At 52.2% G+C, this 24662-nt stretch overlaps 1 protein-coding gene across 2 annotated transcripts in view; it reads right to left on the bottom strand.

Annotated features, from left to right (window-relative positions):
* TTC7B (tetratricopeptide repeat domain 7B) overlaps window positions 1-24662 on the bottom strand; it is a 248850-nt gene that overhangs the window by 27042 nt on the left and 197146 nt on the right. For both annotated transcript variants that reach the window (XM_080807351.1, XM_080807352.1), the window contains 2 exons: window positions 15918-16058; window positions 3985-4187 (listed from right to left, as the gene is read on the bottom strand). In XM_080807351.1, coding sequence (XP_080663477.1) covers window positions 3985-4187; window positions 15918-16058 — 344 coding nt within the window. The remainder of the gene's footprint in view (window positions 1-3984; window positions 4188-15917; window positions 16059-24662) is intronic.

Genomic DNA, 24662 nt, shown 5'->3' with positions numbered 1-24662 from the left:
GTGACATGTCAGCTCTCCTCCTGCCCCCTGCAGAGGGGCGGGCTCTGGCTCGGCAGCACCTCTGTTGCCCACCCACCCCCGCCCCCTGCTCCCCTGGGCCCAGTCCCTCTCCAGCTCACAGCCCTCTTCAGAGCTCTGCCCCTTTCTCTTTGGGAAGCCCTGCGAAACCCCCACCACTGGCCTCTGCTCCACACTTTTTCTCACCGTCAAGTGGTCTGGAGGAAGGCCGGAGTTTCCCGCTAATGCAGTCTGGGATAAATTAATTTCTCCATCTTTGCTTTATCAGCTCCTCACCATACCACTTCTCAGCTCCCTGTCATGCTCCTTCCTCTCCTGAAAGTTCTTGTTCCTTTCTCGCCCTCTAATTTCATGCATTGCCCCCAAGTGCCCAGGCTGACATTATCAGATGTTAAGTGGATAACATTTTGTTTGCAAAGCCTGTCCCTGTCTGGTAATTCTGTCCTTGGCTACCCTGAGTCTCTGTGCCTGCCCTTGGCCTGGGCACCACTGCCCGGCGAGCCCATTCCTCTGCCCCCAGGCCTCCGGCAGCACTGTTTCCGCCTCTCCCCTTACTCCAGATTATAGGATGACTGGTGTGGGAAATCTTGCTCTGTGTTTCATTAATTCATTTGGGGTACTGGGAATGAAACATGGCATGCAAATGTATGTAAATGTATGCACTCATGCAAAAATGATATGAAAATATGCTTTTAGATTCTCTGGAAAAAGTCTGATCACTCTCTGAATTCCTCCCCTTGTCAACAACATTACTTTGTAATTCCTTATCCCTTCGCCTCACCAGTCCCTTAATATCTACCCACACTCAGCTCTTGCCTCCCTTGTCTTGTGCTAACTCATTATTAATATTAAACACATTATTTCTTCTCTCCTTTCTCTCTGTATGTGAATTTAAACACACAGATGAAGGCTAAAACTATTAGAAACGTGTTCATTTTCACTGGGGTGTAATTTACATTTCTTTTGTCAAGTCTGACCTTCTATTAACTTTAATGAATACCATCTGCCTCCAAGTCATTATTGCTTTTCAGGCAATATTCACGTGTTTGTGTTTCTGCTTAAATTGTACCTCTCCTCCCAGCTGGGTCGGGCACTCTGGTGCACGCCACCACGAGCAACCCTAGGAGTTAATGAATCATTGTTCATCACCGAACAAGCCGAGCTCCTGACCATATTCAGTTCTCTGTTGCCATGTGCCTCCTGGGTCCCACCTGCAGTGGACACGGCTTCCTTCCTCCAAAACAGCTCCCTCCCACGGTCCCTCCACTTCCTCTCCTTCCTCCACCCGCCCCTCTCTCCCCAGCAGTACTGCTGGTGCAGACACACTTTCCATCGTCTGGTTTTTTCTACGACCCACAGTTGGCCTGCATGGGTTCCTTCCCTGGGAACCCCCTTGGCTGGTTCTCGGGAAGTCTCCAGCGCTCAAGTTCTTTAAACGCCTTCTAACTCCTTGAGCCCCTGGCTCTTCCCTGCTGAAAACTTCTGATCTCTCTGCTGACCCCTGTGCCTCAACCTAGGGACAGGCAAACCAGTCCGGTTTCTGCGAGGGCAGAGTAGGACCTTTTGTGACTTGATAAGAGACTTAAGTTCTGTGCTTTAATTTGTGTCTGGTGCTAATTTTATCCCCATTCATACGTCTGAGGATGCTGAGGCACCAAGAGGGTGACTTGCCCATGGTCCCAAAGCCAGCAAGTGACAGAGTTGGGATTCTAATTGCACAGCTTGTCTGGCCCAAAGCCTCATCCTTGGCTGCTAGAGTACATTGCAAAGGCCACCTTCTTCCGTTCTTAGGCCCCAAGCCATAGAAACACAGGTTTCCTGCACAGCCTGGGGATGGAGGCAGGAGAGAGAGGGTTGTGATGTGCCTGGGCCAGGAGCCTCCTCTCCACAGACACCATGCGGGGGGCAGTCTAGGGAACACAGGTCAGGGGTGTCATTTACAAGGTCACCAAGAAGGGGGCCATCCCAGCCGCCCTTCGGGGGTCACCCCAATCACAGTCACTGGGCAGTATTAGACTCCAAAGATTTGAAACTCTTTGAAATTTGCAGGCCTGCTGCTCTCAACCTGCCTCCAGTCTGGACAGTTTCTGAATATATCAGGGTGCACTGAGAAAAGTCTTCAGGGTTTATGATGACTGCTTTTTCCCAGCAAGAACGCCTCTGAGCCAGACAGGGCTCAGACGTTGCCCCTGATCCAGCAGGCAAGGCGCGGCCTCATCCGGCCGGGCTCACCGGCTACCCCGGCCAGGGCTGCACCTTTGCAAAGGAAAGCATCCGCCATTTGCCGGGGAGCTCGGGTGTCTCGAAAAACTCCAAAGGTGAAACAGAAAACTTTCCCAGTGCGATTTTCCTATTTGATCTTTTGTCTCATGTGTTCCCCTTGGGGATGAACAAGAAATACTTGCCTGAATAATTCATGGGCCCCGAGGTAGAAACACGCTGCTTCTTTTCAATAAAAAGCCTGGGTACAAGCGTTGATTATACCTTTTCTGCGATGCTCTAGCAAAGGCACAGAGATCTGAAAAGCTCTTTACAAAACCCTCTTACAATAGAGAGACAAAAAATTTAAAGCCATGTAATATTTTTAATCAAACAGGCTAATGTTTGGATAATACGTAAAATTATTTATAAAGCCGTACTGAGCTACAAAATACGCGCCTCAAGGGAAGGTGGAAAGAAATCAAGTAGCTATAATTATGAGAAGGTCTGATTTATTTTTAAAACGGAATACCAGTACTTAGTTATTTTTGAAACTGCTGAGCCCCTTGTACATACATTTTGCCCCTATGACTATGAGGAGCGGCAGGAAAATGGAGGCTTTGGGATACTTTCGAGAACTTTAAGTCTTAGGTCCCAAACTGTACCCTCCTGGCATTGGATGAGACTCACAGCTCACCCAGCTGCTTGTTTTCACTTTACAGAAAGGAAACCGAGTGCAGACAGCTCAGGGTCTCTCCCCAAAGTTAAAGAACCAGTGACTGATGGCACAGGGTCTGTCCCCAGACTCCTTGTCCAGGGCTCGCTCTTCGTATCACACGCTAACCCCTGACTACGGACCCCGTGCTCCCAAGGGCTGCAGACATGAAGGCCACCTTGGCTTCAGTCTAAGCCTTCCCCTTCCCATGGTTCATTAGATCAGAGAGAGCCTGCCATTGAGTACGAAGCGCAGATCCCGAACCCCACCCAGGCACGCAGGCGCAGAGAGGCAATTACCAGCAACTCAGCAACACAGAGTTTGGTCTCTTTTGAGTTTCAATTCAGACTCTCACAGGAAGACAGGAGGACACTGCCAGCTTTGTGGGGCAGCTGTGCTCAACATACGTGCCTAACACAGCCTAACGAGAAGAACCCGGCAGGGGGACCAGTCTGCTCCCCCACCTAACAAAACCCAGGCAGAGGGACAGCTGACTCCGGCAAGGCAGGGAGGGGAGCAGCAGGGCCGCCCCAGGCTTCTGGCCTGGCCATCTGGGAGGGGCGCAGGTGCGTTTCTGGGGAGCCACCACCCCCATACACCGGGTGTGAACTAGGTGACTTTCCTGGGTCCTCCCAATATAAGAGGGTCCACCTCTCCCTCTGCTGATAGGATACCCCTACTAGCTGGCAGCATCAGAGACAAGCTGGGGTCTCTCTGGCGTGTGGACATCCCACAAGGTGGCTGCTACTAGCAGCACAGAGACCAAGGTGACAAGGGCAGTGGCCAGGGGACCAGCGACTCCCATTGGACCCTTGCACAGAACAGGACCACTGGGTGGAGTGGCAAAGGCTGAGCACGGCCAACTTCCACGGGATCCATCTGGATAAACCACCCGGGAATTGTACTACTGGCCACAAGCAACGGGACAGCCTGGCAGGCTAAGTGCCTGGGCCTTCAAAACTGGATGAGGGTTTAGGGGTCCCGAGCTACTTGCTATTTCCAAGGGGAGCCCCAATCCAGGAGTGGGGTCCCAGCCTGGTTCGGGGACTCACCAGTCGCTGCATGCTCCTCACGTGGGTGGGACTGATGGATAAGGCTTCTTCGTACCACCGCCGGGCTTCCTCAAGGTTTCCTCGGAGCTCTGCGACCTGGCCGCGCATGTACAGGACGTTGTGGGACATCGGAAAGAGGTTGGCAGCTTCCTGAGTACAGGCTGTGGCTTCTGCAGGCTTCCCGATGCCAATGTAGACTTCAGCTGTGGGGAGAGAGCAGAAGGCAGATGCTTTCCTGGTTCACTGCCCTTCAGAGGCCCTGCGAACGGCTGTGATTCTGGGGGTGGGGGGCATTTACAGAGCCCCTCCCTTGGGAATCTGGCAGGGGCCCATCTGGAATATGCAGGGCCCAGAGCCAGCCAATCCCCCAGCCTGAGTGGAGACAGCTGCAGGCTGGCGGGCCTTTCCGCCCACGGTGACACAGGGACTCCAGTCACTCCCGGTGTAGGACCTGGGAGGGCACATGTGTCACCATCTGCCGGAGGGGAGGCAGGCCTGCCCGGCCTGACCCGCCCCACCCCACCAAGGTCCCCCATGTTCAGGGCCCACCTTGGTATCTAGGGCCCCTGCCCTCATCTCTGACAACCATAAAGAAAGGGCTGGGAAGACAGAAGGACAAGGAAGCCAGAGGTACACAGCCCTCCAAGGGCACCAGCTCTACCCCCCAGCCTGTCCTCCTGATGCCAGAAAGTGCACACGGGGAGCAGGCCGCAGCTTCCATGTTTACAGGCAGGAGAGAAAATGGTTGGTACATCACATCCTGTCCTCCATCCAGGGAGAGGTACCATGCCCCGGAAACTAGGAACCCCGTAACACCAACACAGCCCTTTGAAAACCAAGCTGTCACTTTTCAAAAAGCAGGAAAATGACCTTTCCTCCACTTGCAGGCCTCAACTCTCTCCCATGGAGTCCTGAGGTGCACGGCAGCCCCTGCCTCCCACAGAGGAGGGATGTTCAAGTGTCACCTGCCCCGGCTCTGAGGTGTGCTCAGGTGCCCTCTTCTCCCGAGGGCCTGTGGTCCCAGTGCTGGGCCTGCGTCTTCAAGGACATCAGAACCCTCTCCTCTTTCCTTGGCTGTATTGGTCAAGACTACTGCCCCAAGTCCTACTCAGGTGGCTGCTGAGCTCCGGGACTCCAACCCCTTCTCCTCGGTCCTGCACAGCCCCTGGCTCGTCGGTTCCTGCCTGGACCACTGGCTCTCCACCCCAAAGTTCCACGAACAGTAATATTTTATGTGTAATACAATGTAGGCCAAAACAGAAACGGAAGGACAACACAAATCAAAAGGAACAGAAAAGTGTTACTATTTCCCTTGTGCACCTCATCTGCGGTCTTCTGGAGGCCATTCTGGAACGGCCTTGACTAGCCCGGGGCCTCCTTGCACCCCCTCACCTGCTGCTGGCCACATGGTCTGTCCCGCACAGCCGTTGGCGGGTCAGCCTCCTGAGGCAGAGCTTGTCCTCCCGCCTGCAGAAAAGCAGCCGTTCCGTGCGGGCCCCTGCTTCTGTTCGCCCCGGGAGCCCTTCAGCCTTGCCTGACCAGCCTACGTACTCAGCACGACCCTGCTCCGTTCTCTGCTTTCTTGTCCTCCCTGATGCCAACCAACAGGCTGATCTGGGTTGTGTCCCGCGCCGCAGTGGGCCCCCTCTAGAAGGCAAGCTGGAAGCCACACGAGCATAGGGACTGTGTTTGCGCCGCTCACCGCTATGCTCCCAGGGATGAGACGAGCCCCCGGCACAGTCAGAGCTCAGGAAGCAGCTGCTGAAGGAACGAACGAATGGAGGAATGACTGATAAGGTAAGAGCGGCTAATGTTCATTAAACACGTGTTTTGTGTCTTTCTCCCTCACCTGTACAGGATCCCATGGCACTCAGGTGCACAGGGCCATTGCACAGACAAGGAAACACGGGCAGGGGGGCTGAACAGCTTGTCCCGGGTCTCAGGGCCAGCTGGGGGCAGAGCCTCGCTGGAGGCCTGTGAACAGAGGCTCCCCTGCCCCCAGGTACCATCCAGGTCCCCTTGCCTGGTATTCAGGGCCCTTGGTGGTAGCTGGTTCTACTGGCCGAATGAACCTGTGTCCCTCCTGCTCCGCAACACTCCAGGCTCTGCCCTGGCAAACCTGTGCTGTTTCCACACACGATTTCAGTCTCCTGTCTCCTCCGGTAGGGCCGTGACGCCCCAGCTCCCTGGAGGCCTGCTCTGTCGCTGCCGCCCCTGACAGCCATTTCTGACCCACGTTTCCCCTCAGAGGGGAGCCCAGGCTCTGCGCTCTCTGATGGCTGAGGCCCCGCATGTGACTTCCTGAGGGGGTCCAGGGTCTGCCCCTGGACAGTGACCCTTCTATCTCCCCACCTCCAGCTTCGAACCCTGAAGCTGGAAAAGGGCAGGTGTGTATCACACAGTTGTGGTGTATTAACGCTGCTGACTTTTTGACCTCAACCCTCCTGCACGGCCCTTCTCTTTCCTGGTGATCATGTTCCCCAACGGCAGTCTCCTCAGGCTAGGAGAGAGCCCCTCAGGCTAGGCGCGGGCCTGCGCCCCCATCTGTTCTTCCAGCCCGTGGTTCCCCTCCTTGATGGGGGATCTGGCCTTGCACGGAGATGATGGGCTGGCGCAGGGCCCCCCAGACATGGAAACGGGCCACTCCAATCTAGCTGAGCCCCGACGGCAGCAGTGCTGGCTCAGTCCTGCCTCCTGTCCTGTGGAGGTCCGGCTCCCCAGGTGTTCACTGCACACCTGTGACACATGGGGACTGTGCAGGAACAGGCGTGACACGTATCTGTCCTTCGGTTTGGGCCCTGGCAAAAGCCTGCCCCTCCTGGGAGATAAACATACTCCTGGTGCCACCACAGGGCTGTCTGCTTCCGTCCTGTCATGCCCTCTCTGCTCTGGCCAGCCAGCTGCACGCCCGCTGTGGTTTTAGGCTACCTGAGTGTCCCGGCTGTACAGAACGTACCTCCCACTGTGCACTGGGCTCCCGACTGGCTCCCGTTTTGAGGGTGGGCTTACAGACATTTCTAAGGTCCTCAGGGCCTATAGCTGATGGGTGGGTGACCCACGGGGCCTCTGCCATCCAAATCACTATGGAGAAAGGACCAACTTGGGAGTGGGGACTCAATGCTTCTAGAATTTTTATAACAAGATTGGGGAGTGGGGCGGGGGCTTAAACACCAGCACGACAATGTACCCATCAGCCCTATTCTGGCAGGGTCCTCTGTGGGACCATGTGTCTCAGTGAGTCTGATGCTATCGCTTCCTTCCTGAGGAATCGATCGGAAGACAGAGACTCAGCTGAGTCATGATCATGCAAGTGGGAGAAAGAACCCAGGCCTCCAAGGACTCGTTTTCGGGGGTGCAGAAGTTGTAGGAGGAGACCTGCATCGCTGGTAAAGCCTGCGCTCCTCACGGCAGGGGGTGGGGGGAGACAGGTGCGTGGACTGGCTGTTCCCGAATGTGTCCGTTAGAAGCTGGAATGGAAGGACACGGCACCACGTGATATGGTGATTTTCAAACCGTCTTCCGCAGTGGAGCCTCTTCTGCCAAAGGCATCTTAAGAGTGACAGCTTGCTTCCCTCTTGGTTTGGTCCCCTATCCCGGCCCCTGGGGCATCCCTGGGGACACCAGGGCTCTAGGTCCCCTGTTTGTAAACCAGCATCATGAGAACACAGAGGGTTGGGTTCCTGCACCTGGGCTGTGTGTGCAGCCTTGGGCGAGGCGGGAACGTCCCTCGGCCTGTTCACCCGTCGGCGGGGGCCCAATGTCGGCCCACAGCTCTCCAGGACGGTGGTAAGGATCGGCCGAGGTGGTGGAAGCCGATCCCAGAGGCAGCTGAAACTGCTGAGGACAGCACTTGGTGGAGCCCCACCGCCTTCCAGATGGCGGGGAGGAGACCGAGGTGCAGGGAGGGAAAACCACTTGGCAGAGCCTGCAGCTCTTTGGGCTGGGGGTGTATCTGGGGGCGCCTTTCATTTTACCATGGCTCCTTTGAGGCGATGGCTTAGAACAGTCACTCCCCCTTTACGAGGAAATCACGTCTTCCTGGGGCACAGAGTCTTCGGCTCCAGAAATAAAACCTTAGTGCTGGGATTTCTGACATCAGTCGAATCATTTGGAGTGCGGCTAGGGAGGAAGAGGGCTGTACCCACGGTCCCACACAGGTCCAGTTTCCTTTCACTCATGCTTCCAATACTTATCAAGCACCTGCTTCATGTCAGCGGCAAGGTTGAGAGGTGGCTTCCAACATGCCCGCCCTGGGCTCAGGACTATGCACTGTGCAAAGGTACTGGACAGAGCGGGGCTGAGATCGAGTCTGAACGCTGCTGGGGCCAGGCTGTGTGCCTGGCGCAGGGCTGCGTTTGCCCAGAGGGATGCAAAGTGGCTTCTCACACAGGTGCCTTCAGCTAGCGAAGCCTGTTCCCCGGGGGTTAGTCTACCCAGAGGGGACACCTATTTTGAAGCTCATACAAAGGAGCAGCAGTAAATGCTGGAGGCAGCCTGAGGGCTGTACCCACGCGGGTGCTGTCGGCTCTTCCATGCCACCTGAGGTCTGGCAGAGGGGGAGGAAGGGAAGGACTCGAGTGCTCCCCAGTCTCACAGGTGAGGCCTGCAGGCAGGCAGGCAGGGAGTGAGGCCAGCAGACTCCCTGAGCCCTGAAAACCATTTCCTTTACCCCAAACCCTGCTTCCCTGACTTGTTCTTGGAAAACAAACCTTTGCAGCTTGGTTCTGGGCTAGCCCCTGCCCATGGGGGGGCTGAGGAGTTCCCAAGGGGAGCACAGGGTTCCTTCCCGAAGCAGTAGGTCCTCCCAGAGCACACCGTCTGTGCTTTCATGAATTCCCTCTCATATAAAATTCAGCACGAGGGCCTGGGTGAGCTGCCCTCACCCTTCAAAGTCACAAAGGTCTTGGGGAAGGGACTGCAGCCGCATCAGCTCTCCCCAGAAGTGTTCTTCACTTTTCCCTTGTTTGGGCAAGGCTGGAAGTGATTTTGTTTGCGTGTGTTGGTCCAAACCTGAGCTTCTCTGGCCGGGGTCCCAAGCTGGGCCTGTCGTGCCCGTGCTGAGAGCAGCCCAGGTCCTTCCCTCAGTGAAGGTCTGGCCAAACACCTCTGTCAGGATCTTGGCTGCATGACTGATACTTATTTCTGAGTTTCCAAGTGGCGGTGCCCACCTGCCCGCAGGGACACCTTCCCCAGTGGCTGGGCCGGGTGGTGGGCTAGTTCCTCATCTTCTAGCTCATTCAGGAGACACTTGACCCGGTCCAGACCCTGGCCCAGCTGGTCTCCTGATGCTTCCACCCTTCCCCAGAAGCCCTCCTCCCCTTTGGCTGACCTTGACTCTTCATTCAAAGGGAAAAGAGAAGCCAGCAGAACAGACCTGAGCATCTTCTTGCTGCCACATAGACAAGCCCTCTGTTGTCCTCTGTGCCCATCCATTCTGTTCCCTTTCTGCTGTAACTGAGGCCAACCACTCTGCCTATGCCCTGGACCCCAGCACTGGCCTGCTCTCCTCAGGGATTCAGACCTTCACATATCCTTTCTCTCTCTCTTCGGGACGAGGAGGAGCTCAGTGTGGATGTGATCGGCCCAGAGGCCATCAATATGCTTCTGGGTCAGCCAGTGCAACCCACTAGCTTGAACTCAAGCACATTCCTCCCCAGCTACCCCGCATTTCTCTCCTCTGCTGCACAGGGGTCCTTCCTGTGAGGACCGTGCACCCTGGCCTCGTCCTCCTCGCCTGCCGGCGCCCTGTAGCCACACTGGTGGGCTCCGTCCCCAGCACACCCCCCCAGCCTCACCTGTCATGGCCACCGACAACTCCCATATGCCACGTCCAACAGGTGCTTTTGTCTGCGCCCATTCGACCTCCCAGCAGCACTTCCTACCAGCCACAACCTCCTCAATAACCGTGATTTTAAGAGTTACAAGTGCTTGCTACCCACTGAGCACTCCACTCGCCTTATCTGGTGTAGCTGTCACAACCGCCCTCATTTTGCACCGGAGCAAACCAGGGCTCACCCGGAGGCGGGAGGACCCGCCCAGCTCACACTGCCGGAGTGGAGCGAGGTGACACCGGGATTTGCACTAGTCTGACTGCGCGGCACATAAGGGAAGGAAACCCCTCTAGCTGCCACAGCGCCCCCTCTCCTGTTTCCCTCCTGCCTGACTGACCACCCCCTCTTCGCTCACTTTGGCTTTCCCCCTCCTGCCCAAATTTTAAATGTGGGAGTAGCTTGGGGATTGGTCCTGGTCCTTTCCCTTCTCTGTGGACATTCTCCTCCCAGGCCTTCTCATCATACCCCTGGGCATTCCATCCTTACTCCCCAGTGTCTGCTTCCAGCCCAAATCTGAAATGAGGCTGGACTCTCCAGCTGCCTGCTTGTGGCCGTCACTCGCATGTCCACGGGCACTGGACACTTCCAAGTTCAAACACGACTCTGGTTTCCCTTCCTCCCTGACTCTACCACATCGGTCCCTCCCCACCGGCTTCCCATTGCAGAGAATAGCATCACCAGTGGCTCACAGTGACTCAGGCCCCGAACACAGGCTTCTTCTCCACGCCCCCAACATCACACCCATGGGGAGTCCTATGGTTCCAGCTCCACGGTGCGTCTCAGAGCCCACTTCCCTCTGCCTCCACACTCTGCTTTTTCTCTTCCCACTTTTGCTGCTTCCATTCCATTCTCTATGTTTAGACAAGGTGGTCTTTTCAAAGCCTGTCTCTGACCCTCTCACTCTCCTGCTGGAAGTCCATCAGTAGATTTTCAATGTTTTTAGGATTCAGTTAAAGACCTGAGCATGGCTTCCAGGGGCCCTGGCATTTCTCTAGCCCGGTCTGCAGGCCTCCCCACCATTGGCCCAACCACCGCCGATCACTGTTCAGGCCTCTGCTCCCCCCACCCCCCCCATGCTCAGACCTTCCCTTGCCTCTGGGTGTGGGGACAACCTCTGCCACCAGTTCTCCCAGGGGACCACGCTGCCCCTTTATGGCACCTGGCACCATGAGAATGAAGTGCTTCTCTAATTGTTTTGTTTCACATCTGTAAGCTGCACCAAGGCAGGGACTGTCGTCATGACCACTGACTCCTGAGCCTTGCTCTGACGCTGCCCCATAGACACGTGCTTGAAGACACTGTGCTGCCCGCCCGAGTGCCCACCCTGGCTTACAGCTGGGGTGCCAGGGCCACACTGGCTGGCTCTGAGTTCTGGTTCCTCCACTTATTAGCCAGGTAATAACAGGCAAGAGACTTGAGAGCTGTGTATCAGTTTCTTCATCTGTAAAGTGGGGTGAATAAGGTATTCATACCTCATGGGGACAAAACAAATTAAGACATACAAAGTCCTTGGGATAAAGTCTGACATATGGGTGGTGCTCGATAAAGGTGTAGACCATTAATCAACCCCCCCTAGGGCAGGAGCGGGGGTAGGGGGGCAGGGGTGGGGGTGGAGTTTGCTTAATCTAGACTGGCCCTGAATGAGGCAGGCCTGACCCTGGGGGGAACCATGTGTTTGCTCCTGCAAGGGCTCCCTGTGCAGGGACACACACACCACCTGCCTGGGCATAGGCCTCATCTCTTCCAGGGGCCTGGCCACAGGATGCCCCCTCCACCCTGCCGACGCAGCCTCTGGGAGGAGCCTGGGAAGGGGGGAGGGGGAACGGGAGAGGCCAGGCCAGGGCCAGGGAATTCAAGAGAGTATCGAGAGAGTATCGCAGCTTTAAATTTGCAGTAGAAATCAGAAAATCTGATCTTGCACATCTAAGAATAGCCGTTGGTTTCAACTGTGAGAGTGCCAAAGTGAAAGCTATAATTATTAGTACGTAACAAGCAGAAATTAACCACCTACCGCAAAGTCATTTTTAGCTGCCATCCCAATGTGGAAATTAAAAGATGGGCACCAAAAAGCTGCCTGGCTTGGCAAAGGCTCTGGTTCAGCCCGGAATATCAGTGAATGTCTGAGTCTCTGATGGCCAACCATGAGGTTTCATACTAAGGAAGTGGTATGGCTTCCAGGGAGATGGGTTTTGCAGTACAGTAAACTTCAAATGCTCTAAGGCAGCTCCCCTGACTGACTCCTGCCCCAGTTAGACCCCAGAGACACTTATTTCTACCCGGTCTGGGTTTCCCTCTTGCAAAGTGGTGGAGATAACCCCTTCTGACCTTCTTTATAAGACGGTGTTTATACTAAGGGTCCCAGAAGATACTTGGAATTTCAGGAAAGGAAACCGTAAAAATAGGTAAATGTCATGTAAAGCCCAGATGCCATAAAGAAAAGACTGATAAATGCATTTTCTAAAGACTGGCAAAAAAAAAAAAAAAAAAAAAAAAAGGGAAAGACAAACATGAACACTAACAAAATAAAAACAGGAGAAAATATTTATAGCTTGTATCACAGACACGAGGCAAATTTCTTTGACACATAATAAATGCTTACAAATAAAAAAGGAAAGCTCAGTGTCTAAGAAGATAAATGAGCAGAAGCCATGAACAGACAGCTGAAATACCACTTTTCACCGATCGGACTGGCAGAGATCTAGAAGTCTGAGAATGCTCTGTGTTGATAGGGATGTAAGAAAATGGGCATTCGCACATTATTGGCTGGGCTGTGGATTGGTACTATTCTGTGGAAGCCAATGTGACAAAATTTATCAAAATTAACAAGAACACACCCTTTGATCCCTCAATTCCATTTTTAGAAATTTATCTAAATTTACTTAATTTACCTAAATTTTATCTTTTTATCTTATACGCAATATATAGATGGATACTTATTGATGTATTGTCTGTAAAATATTAGAAATAATCTAAATGTCAATTAGTGGAGTACTGGTTAAATTACGGTAAATTCACACAATGGATTTATTCTATGCGGCTGGTAAAAAGTCTGAGTCAGTGTTAGGTACGCTGATAAGCAATGAAGTCCCAGTGTGTGTGACAGCCCTGGAAAGTGCACAGGGGCTTGCTAGCAGTGGTTGCTGGGGGCAATGGTGGCTGAGTCTCAGGGGAGGGATAGAGACTTCTCACTCTCATCTTTTGTACCTTTTCAGTCGTTTAAGATTTGCAGGTACTATTTATTCAAAACATAGGCCCCAACAAACTAAGGAACAAAACACACACAACCCATGCTGGTCAGCCACCAGGTGTCCTGGCAAAAAGCCCAAGACACTGGAGTCAGAGGTGTGCAGGATCGGAGGAGGAGGCACAAGGGGAAGGGTGTGCCCAGGGAGTGGGTCCCACCCCTCAGGAATGGAGGGGCCCTGTGCGGTCAAACACCGTTGTCTTCTAGGATCTGTGGCTCCCTGCTGGGCCATTGGCCCACCCCCTCACAGAGCAGCAGGTGGCTCAATGTCCAATTCATGATCTCTTTGCCATTCAAATGGACATACCGGTGGCCCAGGGACCTGCTCATACAATAGGCTGGAAATCGAAGGTTGTCTCAGAGTGACCTCACCTGCAAGCCTCAAATCTGGGGTCCCCTCATCATGGGCTCCTATCATGAGCTCCCACTAGACTAAGCTCACCAGAGAAAACAACCAAGAGAGAAGAGACCCACAAATGCCACAGAAACACCATGGCCTGGGGGTGTTAGGCCTTGATCTTTGGAAGTTTCTGCCAAAGCTTGTAAAATTTACACAATCTGGCTATACTACTTTAGACCTAATGATGGAACCATAAATTGTCCAAAAGAAGGGGGGGGTGTCACTGTTATTTTGCCTGTCGGAGCAGCAGAGCTCAAACCACAGGTGGTAAAACCTTACAGATCAGAGGAAGCTGTTTTCTGAGTTCATTCTGAAGTTACCTCTTCAAAGACCATACAAATATATGATGCGATTCTAAATCTTGATGTAAACCAAGTCACTGCTTTGAAAGAGTCAATATGGCACAGATCCTATAAAGATTCTAATTTACTCAATTCCTTCGTACAACAAAAGCCCCCTGCATATTCTGTCCAGATTTTAGAAGGCAGGTTTGGCATTCGTTTTAATTGTTCAATCCCACCAATTTATAGAACGTTAAAAGCACACCCATTAACTAACGAGAGGTTTATCCTGTGCTACAGGCTATACCAATGAGAACTGGATATCACACAATTAGGTCCAAATTCAAGGACATCTCCAAACTGAATCTTAGCCAACAAGTTCTTCAATGTTCTAATTAGTGGCTACCAAATTTCCTCCTGAGAGTCATGGGGGACACACAGAAAGGAACAGAGTCTGGATAACTGAAAAAGGGGCAGCAAGCCAGCAGGAGAAACGGTCCTGGAACTTAGTGACCCTCACTTGGGTCACTGACTTTTCCAGGAAACAGGGAAGAGAAGTAATGCCTGTGAGGTCAAGGAAGTTCATTCCAGCCTTGAAGGATTGCCTTTAGCCCTGCTGGTTTTTTTTTTTTTTTTTAAGACTTTGGCCCTTCAAATCTCACTTTTAATTCCGATTCGGAAGACACCTCGGCCCCCCACACTGACCCTGCAGGGTCAGCTGGTCTCTCCTGGCCCAGACTCTGCAGCCTTTCCAGGCTTCTCTCTGAGGTCTCTGCAGTCACTGCTTGTGAGGGCTACCGAATGGGACAGGCGCCAGGCCCTAGACAGGGGCACAGGACATGGGGGGCAGGGCATTACCGCTGTCCCTGCACCCTGCGTGCTGGTTCCTCTGGGACCCCGCGAGAGGCCACATGCTGGCAAGTGTCTGCACTGGAAGAACGATCAGTACATTCATGAATCATCCCTCTTTTGTGCTTCTGCTTAGAAGAATGTAATTTGTTAATTTATGGTAGTTGTTATGGCTCCATTAAAGATGCCAACACAGAGGAGGCTGGCTGAGCTGCGCTCTGTGACACGCCGAAGCCAGGTGAATCCCAACACGTTTTCATACATGGAGGTCTGCCAATGGTTCCAAACAAGGCTGACCAGCACACAATTAGCTTTGGCAAAAAAAGAGTAAACAGACGGACAATGGTGCGTAATAAGCACTTTCCCCAGCCAAACCTGGCCTTCCACTGTGCACCCTGAGGGTCAGGCCTGGGAAGGCCCAGGTGACATCTTGCAGACCCGATGATAAAGCTCGAGGAACAGAGGTCACCGTTCGTACAGAAACATAACATCAGTAAATCACCAGCAACCATTTGTCCAGAGCCTCTGCCTAGTGGGGTTCTCCTCGCTACACTGCCCACTTGTGGGATGGATCGTGGGGATTTTCAGCTCAGTAGCGGCACCCGTGTGAAGCTGGAGGAGGGGCGGTCCTCTCTGCTCGCTGGGCTGGTTTCCAGTTCTGCGGCTGCTGCTCCCCTCTCCCTGCTCTGTGGGTTAACAGGAGTGCCAGGTGGGGGGTATGCAGGGACATTGAAAGTGTTGCCCCTTCCCGGGGTTTGATGAAGACCTCTGAGTCATCGACACACATGTTCCCTCTCCCAGGGACTCTAGATATCCCCGCGAAATGCGCCAGGTACCAGCTCGTCAACCCCAGGAGGTGGGTGCTAGTACCCGCCCCCCTGGCACCCCCCCAGATGAGGAAGCCCCAGCTGAGGTGAAGCAATTTGCTCCCGTCTACACAGCTGGTAGAGGACAGAACTTCTGGACTTCTGAGCCTGGGGCACCCTGCTGTGCTGTGCCCCCTGCGAAGCAAGCCTCAGTGTCTGTCGCTCTCTGGCTCCTGCTGAGGGCACACAGCCGGCATCCCACCCAGTGACCTCCCTGGGCCCCTCAGAGGCCAATCGGGTCATCTTGGCTGCCTGCCTGCTCTGTACAGGTTCTGGGGCACGATGGGGAGACACAGAGGAACTCATGGTTCCTGCAAAGCAGCTGTGGCATTCTGACCCGTGACTGCTTTGATTTCTCAAAAACCCTCCAGAAAGGGATCATAGGTAAGCAGGCGAGCACCCACAGGCTCCCCCGGCATCTGGCATGGCCGTGGGGGTGGGGGTGGAGGGGCAGAGCCATACCTGCATGGAGCCAGATCTGCGCCAGCGTCATCCAGGGGTGTAGCGGGCCCTGCTTGGGGGCGCTGCTCTGCAGAGACGAGGCCACTTCTGACAGTGCCTGTTCCACTCTGGATGCTGCCACGGATGTGGCGTGGACAGAGCCTGTGGGGGGTTTTCGAGAAGACGGCATCAGAAGTAAAAGGACAGACCTGCCCGACCAGCCATCCACCCGCCTCCTCCCGCACACAGACACAAGTTCGAGACGAACACACACTCCTTCCCCCATGGTGTCTCCGAGTTGGATGTCCATGAAATACAGACAGGCATTACGGCCTGGAACGGGAGTTTCCGTCCTCCGCTCTAGCTAATCTTTAGTCAACAACCAGAGCACATGCTAGGGGAAGTGCTCCATCCGGGAGCCAAGTCTAAGACAGTGCGAGTGTTCGGGGGCAGGAGAGGGGTAGAGCTGGACACACGGCTGTGACGCTCATGCTGGAACGTGGCATAAATGAAGGACCACAAAGGGAAGTGACAGAACACGGCTGGCCGGGTCTAAGCCTAGAAACCACCAGAGGGCAGGGCAGGAGTCAGCCTTGCCTCCTGGGGATGGAGAAGGCCATTCTTAAGACAAACCCAGCAACTTGCCAGTCCTCTCCCTGGCCTTCAAGAGTGGGCCAACACCCCTAGATTTGGAACCACATTCTAGGACACGACCTAAGGATAGGAGGAAGAGCACACGTTTGCCCAAGATTCAAGCAGATGTCCATTGTCAAGGCTGAACTAGGAGGATAGACTACAGCAAACGCCCCTGGGCTCAGGAGTGGTACCGATGAGCCTCAGGGTCAAAACTTGTCCTAAATGGCTAAGGAGATGAGCAGACCAAGCACATCTACTAGTCAAAGAAAGCAGGTAAAGGAACTTCTATTCAGAAATCAAATGCCTCCTTCCTCCTTACTTGTCCATCTATAAGGCCTGGTGGCTGGAGACCATTCCCTGATCAGGGGGCTGGGTCCTCACCTCTCCCCTACACTCCCTCTTAGAGGTGTGGTCTCGGAGCTGAGAGCAGGCATCTCAGTTATTTCAAACTGCGAACGGTTGATATTTATATCACTGGCCACATTCTTCATTTTTAATTTATTGTGAGGGTACCATGGAGAGAGACGTTCCGACATGGTGAGTGGTGACTCTCAGCTTATCATTAGGTTTCAAACAGTGATAATCGATAAAGACAAACGCTGAACACTCCAGAAAACCGGAGCTGGTTATACTCTGGATAAGACGCAATTGTGAGCATAAAAATATTTTCTGTTGGGGCTTTGAGATGCACCACAATTGATTCATCTTGAGAGTATTTGCGGCAAGAGGCTAGCCACCCGTATTGTGCTTTGACTGTTCCAACATGAAGGAAACATGGGTACTTCTGAATACTGTCACATCCTTCAGCGGGGGGTTGCTGGAGGGGGCTCACAGGAGGCGGACGGAAGCAGACTGGGAATCTGCCTTCGGTGGATAATCCACACAGAGCGCCCACGGGGCCCAGCGAGAGGAGGGCGCCTCTGGGAATGGCCAATGAGTCCTGAAGAGGGAACGAGGCCACAGGGAGGAGGAGCCCGAGGCTCAGTTAAAAGACACCAGCCGTTGCCATCATGATCCAGAACTCAGGAAGTTCCGCTAAGGACTGACCCTCGCTTAGACAAAGAGTGTCTGACTACTCAAAAAAAAAAAAAAAAAAAAAAAAAAAAAAGAAAGAAAAAAGAAAAAAATCAAAACAGCAAAATGATTAGACTGCTATCGATTTTTTTGGGGGGGTCTTGTTTTGTTTTGGACTTTTTTATGTAAAAGAAATATTTTAACTTTGAGAACAAGGATTTGATACAGTTTTCCTGAGACTTTTAGCAGCAGCTAAATTTCAACTAAATAAACAAGGTTGTTGTTGCTATATTGTGACGTCACCAGGCCAGTTCACCTTCTCACCGACCACCTGGAACAGTGGTTCTCAACCATGGCTTCAGATCAGAATCACTTGGGGATTTAAAAGACCACGATGCTGTAGCTGGGCCCAGGTGAACCGAATCCCTAACTCTTGCAAGAGTTTTGTAAGGGTAGGCCTCTTGCGAATCACTCCAGGGATTCTACTCTGTGGCCAAGACTGAGAGGCACCCACTGGGAGAGACAGAAAGCAGTTGTTATTAACATTTGGTCTAAAAAGCCTGAAGGCGTCTTCTACACACGCCAGGCAGGGAGCATGCGCTTCCCTGCTTCCCTGCAGCCCAAGGGGAACAGCGTTCCAGGAAGATCTTGTTCCTTAGAACACTGGTTCTCAATTCTCCTGGTCTCAGGATCCTTTTATAGACTCTGCAGAGTTCCCGAGACTCCGCCCAGAGATTCTGCTTACATGGTTGTATCCACTGATGTTTTGCCACACTGGAAATCAAAACTGAGAAACACTTAAAATATTTAGTCACTAATGCATTTGCAACTAACAATAATGAACAAGTACTAAACAAAAATTCTACCCGTTTTTCTCCTAGTTTCTATGGGTCCTTTGCTATGAGGACCTGTGACTTTCGGAGGGGTTAATTTTGATTTTTGGATTCACTGTTTTATTTGGGCTGCAAAAGAATTAATCAGAACTATTGTTAAAGTCCCTTCTCTTCGTGACAGCTCTACACAACTCAGTAACTAATTATTCACGTAATAACGTGTTTCCCTGTGAATAAGGTCTGGCAAATGATGACAGTAGTCATTATCAGTTTTAGTTACATGCCATGGCAGGTTTCAGGCACTCCGATGAGCACTTTACATTTATTATTTCATTTAACCTTTGAACAATTCTGTGAGGCGGCTAACGGTGTTACCTGCATGCTTTAGATAATGAAGCTGAGATTTAATGAGCTTATGAACTTATCCAAAGCTGTACACCCAGTGGGTGGCAAAAGTAGGACTTGAACAGTAGTCTAACTCTGAACCTAGCTTCTACATCCAGCTCCGCTACCACCCCCTCCAGGAAGGCTGCCGTGAACCTTCCGTTTTGTTTCCCTGTCACGCCCGTTAGAAGGTGGGCCTTGGGTCCTCAGTGCTCCTCCAGTACCCTGTGAATATGGCTACCTGGCTACCCACTGCACAGACCACACTGTTTTCTGTTAATGTCACTGTCTCTCCTCTTAGATTGCGCGGAGGCAGGCCCCACATCGAGGTGCTTTCGGAGGCTGACAATGCCAGGCCCATGAGAGGTACTAGGTAAATGCTTGCAGAATGAATGAGTTCTGTTGACAGACATGTCACGGGCTGCAATCTGGAGGAGAGTGGTCGGTCCCCTCTTTTGGAAGTATGTCTGTGTGCTCTACTCTCCTGGCCTAACAAGGGCTCAGGGGCCAGAACCTTCACTGTCTCAAAGGGCTTCTCAGCATGGCTGTCCTCACCTCCAGCCGCCGGGACTGCAGATGACTGTGGCACATCGTAGGGTTATACACTGTACCTCACTCTGTGACTTTCCCTATCTCCAATATAACCAAGCCATTTAAATATGGAGGGGAACTGTGGATTTCCCTCCTAGCTTATCCCTTTTTAACACATGCTTCCCAAGGGCAGGAACCCTTCATGTTCTAAACTAGGGACGAGTATTAGAGCATTTAGGTACTGGCTAACAATAGCAGTTGACTAATAATAAGGGCAACATTACTGAATAGTTAACCTCTACTATTCCTGGCAATAATACAATCAGTCAAATTCTTCCATAGGATTAGAATTTGGAGGAAAAAAAATAAACATCTTAGAATCAGAATGGTTATATCTGATTTAAAAAAACAAAAACAAAACAGAAACAAAACAGCTTTTAACTGACTGTCTCATAGGACTGAAACGGTGAATGCCAGATAATAGATCCTCTATCAAAATAGATTTTGGTTTAAGTAGGTACACAACTAGAAATGCTAGTTCTTACCAACATTTTTTTTTCTTTTAAGGCAACCCTTGTCTTTCTCACTAAAGCAAATGTATTCCCACAGTGTACGTGGGGGTGGAAGGGATTATTATCCTAAGGGAAATGGACAAATTGAGGCTTAAAAAAGGAATCAGAGGGAGGAATAGAAGATATATTTCTCATTTGAGATCCAAGACTCCAGAGGGATAAGCCTCCATGTAATCAGGTTCAAGAGGTAAGCCGGGGAGAGTGCCCGGCTGTTGGGCATCTCTTATTTATCACATTAATTCGAGACGTGCTTATCGCCGTCGTTACCCTGCAGGCCGAGCAGCTGCTGTGCTCCCCCAACTCCCTCAACCACAGGGCAAGGAGGCTCTGCAAAGCCACCGCAAAGCCAACCAAACCGAGAGTGGGTGCAGGCAGCTGAGGGCACGCCTGAAAAGTCCGGGTTCCGTGAGCTAACTGTCCAGATGCTCCAGGGGGCTTCAGATGCCCTGGCGCTGAGCTGATCCGGACCTCCTCAAGCCAACTGCTTTCTCTTCTCTGCCACCCAGATGCCCAAAGGAAAATGTGGTCTTGGACCCCTGATCCAAAGGCAAAGTGCCGCCTGAAGAAGTGTTCTCATCCCTACATCCACGCTTTTCATCTGGAGGGGTTGTGGGGGAAGGGAAGCAGCAAAGAGGACCTGGGAACTGGATGGGCAGCTCCCCATGGCTGATGGGACCCAGAACCAAGGCCACTGACCTCAGGAAGCCGTGAGTCTGAGCTCCGAAGCCCTCCCGAGGCTTCCCGATCCAGGCTGCTACCGTGCGCGGAGGCGCGTTGAGGAACCCTGCCACACACGGGACACTGGGAGCCGTGGCTCAGACTGCGGGTGCAGCTGGAGCCTTTCTGAAAATCCCTTCTCCAGAGCACGCCACACCTGTGCTCGACCTCACACAGACCGCCCGGGGGGCATCGCACGTGAACCCCATCTCACCATTTAGAGGGATCTCGGAGGCTACAATCTCGTTAGGCATAAGGCGTAAGAGATGACAGGGCGTGGTTATGTCCGACTAGGCCTGTTTTCTCGAGCATGGTTCCTGAACACAGAGCCTCCCTCTACAGTCCCGCTGCCCTGACTGTTCTGGAGGCCCTGGGTGAGCGGCTCTCGTCTGAAGGGCATGCACCTCCCTCTCCCCCGTATCTTCCCAGCATGTCATAGCTAGACTAGATCTTAGATGGATCTCCACCCCCCAGTGCCTGGGCGTGCGTCAGCGTCCAGGAACAAGGGCCAAGTGTCACATGATGTGCAACGAAAATCCTTTACTGCATATCCCACACGAGTTTGCTGGGACTTTGGGCTGCTCGCGGTTTCCCAGCCCCAGAATTAACTCAGATGCCTGGTGTGCATGAATCTGGGATGATGGGCCTTGAGGCTGTGCCCGAAGTCCCCTCTCTCTGCTGGGCACCCACCTTCTCCCTGACGAACCCCATAGCAGCAGACACCTGTGCTCCCCACGTTCTTCGGAAAAGAAACACAGCCACTCAGGGGCGGGCACTCAGCAGCCCCCGATGGCTGGTGAACCTCCACACTTAGTGCCCCTCAGGTCTGAAATGATTCGATATTATCTGTCACTAGACTTTATTCAGCTCCCAGTTCTGAGAAGCTGTCCACCCCCACCCCCAAACAACTCAAACAGGAAGGAAGAGGCCGCCGGTCTCCCTCTTCAAGACCCCGAATACTGAACAGCGGTCCGAATGACTAAGCATTCTTTCCAGAGAGCTCTGCTTACGATTCTTCACTTTTAACAGGAAAAGAACGTCTTTCTTGAGCTAAGGCTTGAAAGTAAAATCAGTCCAGCACTGTTCACTGCAGGCAGCCTGGTGACCTGGTGACCTGCCACCTGGGCTCTAAGAACCAGCATGTCCCCGGGGCTGCAGGAGACACAGGTCGGCAGCCAGTGAGGACTGTCTCTTCTGTTCTGAAGATGGGGGACAGTCCACTCTCACACCAAGCACCAAGTTAGGCACTTGGCCTCTACACCTTTTTTTTTTTTTCAAACATTAAACATTCCGCCCCCACCCCCTGCCCCCCGGGTGTTATAGGACAATTCCCATCTTTGCTGGAGTCAGTCCTGCTTCTCTGAGGAACCTGACGTGGAGTTTGGGGTGGGGGGGGCTCCTCCCTGGCGTATCTTCAGTTCCGTGACAGCAGCCACGTCCCCTGTAGCGTGTCTGCCAGTGTGACAGGGTGTGGGACCGTAGTGCTTGGCAGGCACCTGCCGTTCCTGCCTGATTCCCACTGACAATGGGGCTTCTCCTGACTGTGGGTTCCTCTGATAAATAACTTTGGTCCCCGTTCTAGGAGACAGTTCCCTTTTCCACGGAGTGGAAAAGAGATGAAGACAGCCAAGTAAGTCAGGACAGCCAAACCCACGGTCTCGAGACGAGATCACAATTTCCAAGTGACTTTAACAGAATATCAAGCACATGGAACCTGACAGGATGTGTCTTCTCCTGAAGGGGGGAAATATTCTCCCCGGGGAAAGCTTTAGGGAAGGAGCCCACTAAGGCGGGGGCGGCGGGGGGGTGGGGGAACTGGGGTTTATGGCCACCAGTGGGCATGCGGGGGCACCCGGCATGCTGCTGACGGGTGTTGGCAGGGACAGGTGGGCACACGGGAAGCGTGGCGGGAAGCCGTTCGCAAGCATGCGGGAAGAGGCCAGCTGTCAGAGCGAGCCGAGCCATGGCTCTGGGCTGGAGACAGTACCTTCTGGAGGACTACACCAGGCAGATGCTTTCATCTCCACTAGAAACCCTCCCTGTTGCATATTCATGAGGCTGTGCGTCTGGACTCAAGTGCCGGGGGAAGGCTGCGTTTGTCTTTGAATGCAGCTTCTGGGAAAAGCCTCCCCAGTTTGGGTGACAGTTTCATTACTGGACACACACTCCTTTACTTCCATCTGAGTGCCATTTATTACTGCCTCGTCAGTCTCCTAAAACTGTCTTTGATCTCATTTAAAGAAAGACACCACAGAACTAATTGGGGAGAATTAATTTTAATTTCATTAAAATAGCAAGAAAAGTTTCATCCTCGAATCACTGAGGCTTATTTTTTTTTTTAACTGCCACCCCGCAAGAGCAGTGGGGTCATCACTGGAGTGATGTTTTCATACACAGATTCTAAAAACCTGACTTTATTCTGTTAAGCAGGAGCAGAGGGTGAAATGTACACCCCACGGACTAGTCATTTCCTGATTGAGAGATACAGTATTAAATGTCAGAAAATGCAAAGTCAATAATGAAATGCTAGCCAAAAGAAAAGGGTGAAAAAGTAACGACCTTGAATTTGTTTCTCAACCTTATTTCATTTAAGAGGTGTGTTTTGTCATGACTCTGCTGATTCTCTTCCCCGGGGTTCTGAGTTCCTAAAGAGAGCAGCAGTCTCACTGGAATCAGTGATCTGAAAAACTGAGCCAAGAACCCAAGTCGGAATTCCTGATTTTAGCACCTTCTTGGAGAGGCAAATAAAACGTCAACACGCATTTTCCTCCAAGATACTGCGAGAGTGCTCAAGAATGGAGGTGCCTGGGATCCCCAGGTCTAAGGAGTGGTGAGCAGCCCACGTGGAGAGTGGAGAGCACAGAGTGTGTCCCAATAGGGCTCCTACCACCCGGAGGCCACCTCCCTGCGGGAGCCACAGCTGCCCGCTGTCACTTGGAGGGGGGGGCACCTGACCCAGGCCTGGAGATCAGGCTGAGCTCCTGGCACGCCATAAAGGCGTGTGTGAACAGGATTAGTAAACTGACATCCTTACAGATAGGGAGGCTAAGGTGCAGGGAGATTAAATGAGTTGCCTGGGTTCTTCTGCAGAACTGGTCCTTGAACCTAGCTTTCCTGACTTTGGAGAACTGGAGTGGTTTCCATGGAAGATAGTTATGTCCCTTGTATAAATGCACTGAGCCTCACTGTAAGTAATGAGGGCTGCCTGAAGATTCTAGTGTAACCTGAGTTTCTGAAAAATCAAATCTTTTTTTTTTTTTTTAAGATTTTGTTTATTTATTTGACAAGACAGAGATCACAGGTAGGCAGAGAGGCAGGCAGAGAGAGAAGGGGAAGCAGGCTCCCTGCTGAGCAGAGAGCCCGATGTGGGGCTTGATCCCAGGACCCTGGGATCATGACCTGAGCCGAAGGCAGAGGCTTTAACCCACTGAGCCACCCAGGCGCCCCAAAAAATCAAATCTTTTTAATGTTTCTGAGGAGCTTGATTTGAAAGAACCCTGGCAGTGAAACTTTTTTTCCCTTAAAACCCTAATGTGATGACAATACCAAATAACTCTCTTCTACTACGGACTTTTATTCATTTAAAAAATATTTTATTTGTAAGGACACTTTCAAAAGCCAGAAATAAAGTCATCTAAGCTGACCTGGATTTCAGAGGGGGAAATCAGCTCCCCTGAGAGGAATAGTTGCTCTAAGAAGTAAATGCTCAGATCATTCAAATAGCCTGGTTCACTATTACATACATTAGCATTTCTCAAAATGCAGTCCCTGGAACATTGATTCCATAGGGTGAGAAAATGATGAAATTAGCTGGGGAACAATGGGTCAAACTTCAGAACCTTGACTTTTTTAAACTGCAGGACTTCTCAGAGCCTTTAATGTGCCAGTATGAACTGTCAGTCTCTAAGAGGGAGATGCAATATTTCCCCAAAATATTTGACCACAGAGAATCTGCAGTCTAGAAAACATCCTTGGAAAAATAATTCACTTATGCCTTAAAAGAACACAATTGAAAGTATTAGTCCTATGCCTGGGGAACTGCTTAGTGTCCTTTCAGTTTGGTTAGATGCAGGTTAAAT

This window comes from Martes martes (assembly GCF_963455335.1).
Source record: "Martes martes genome assembly, chromosome: 7".
Lineage (NCBI taxonomy): Eukaryota > Metazoa > Chordata > Mammalia > Carnivora > Mustelidae > Martes > Martes martes.
This window is presented reverse-complemented; position numbering and strand designations above follow the sequence as displayed.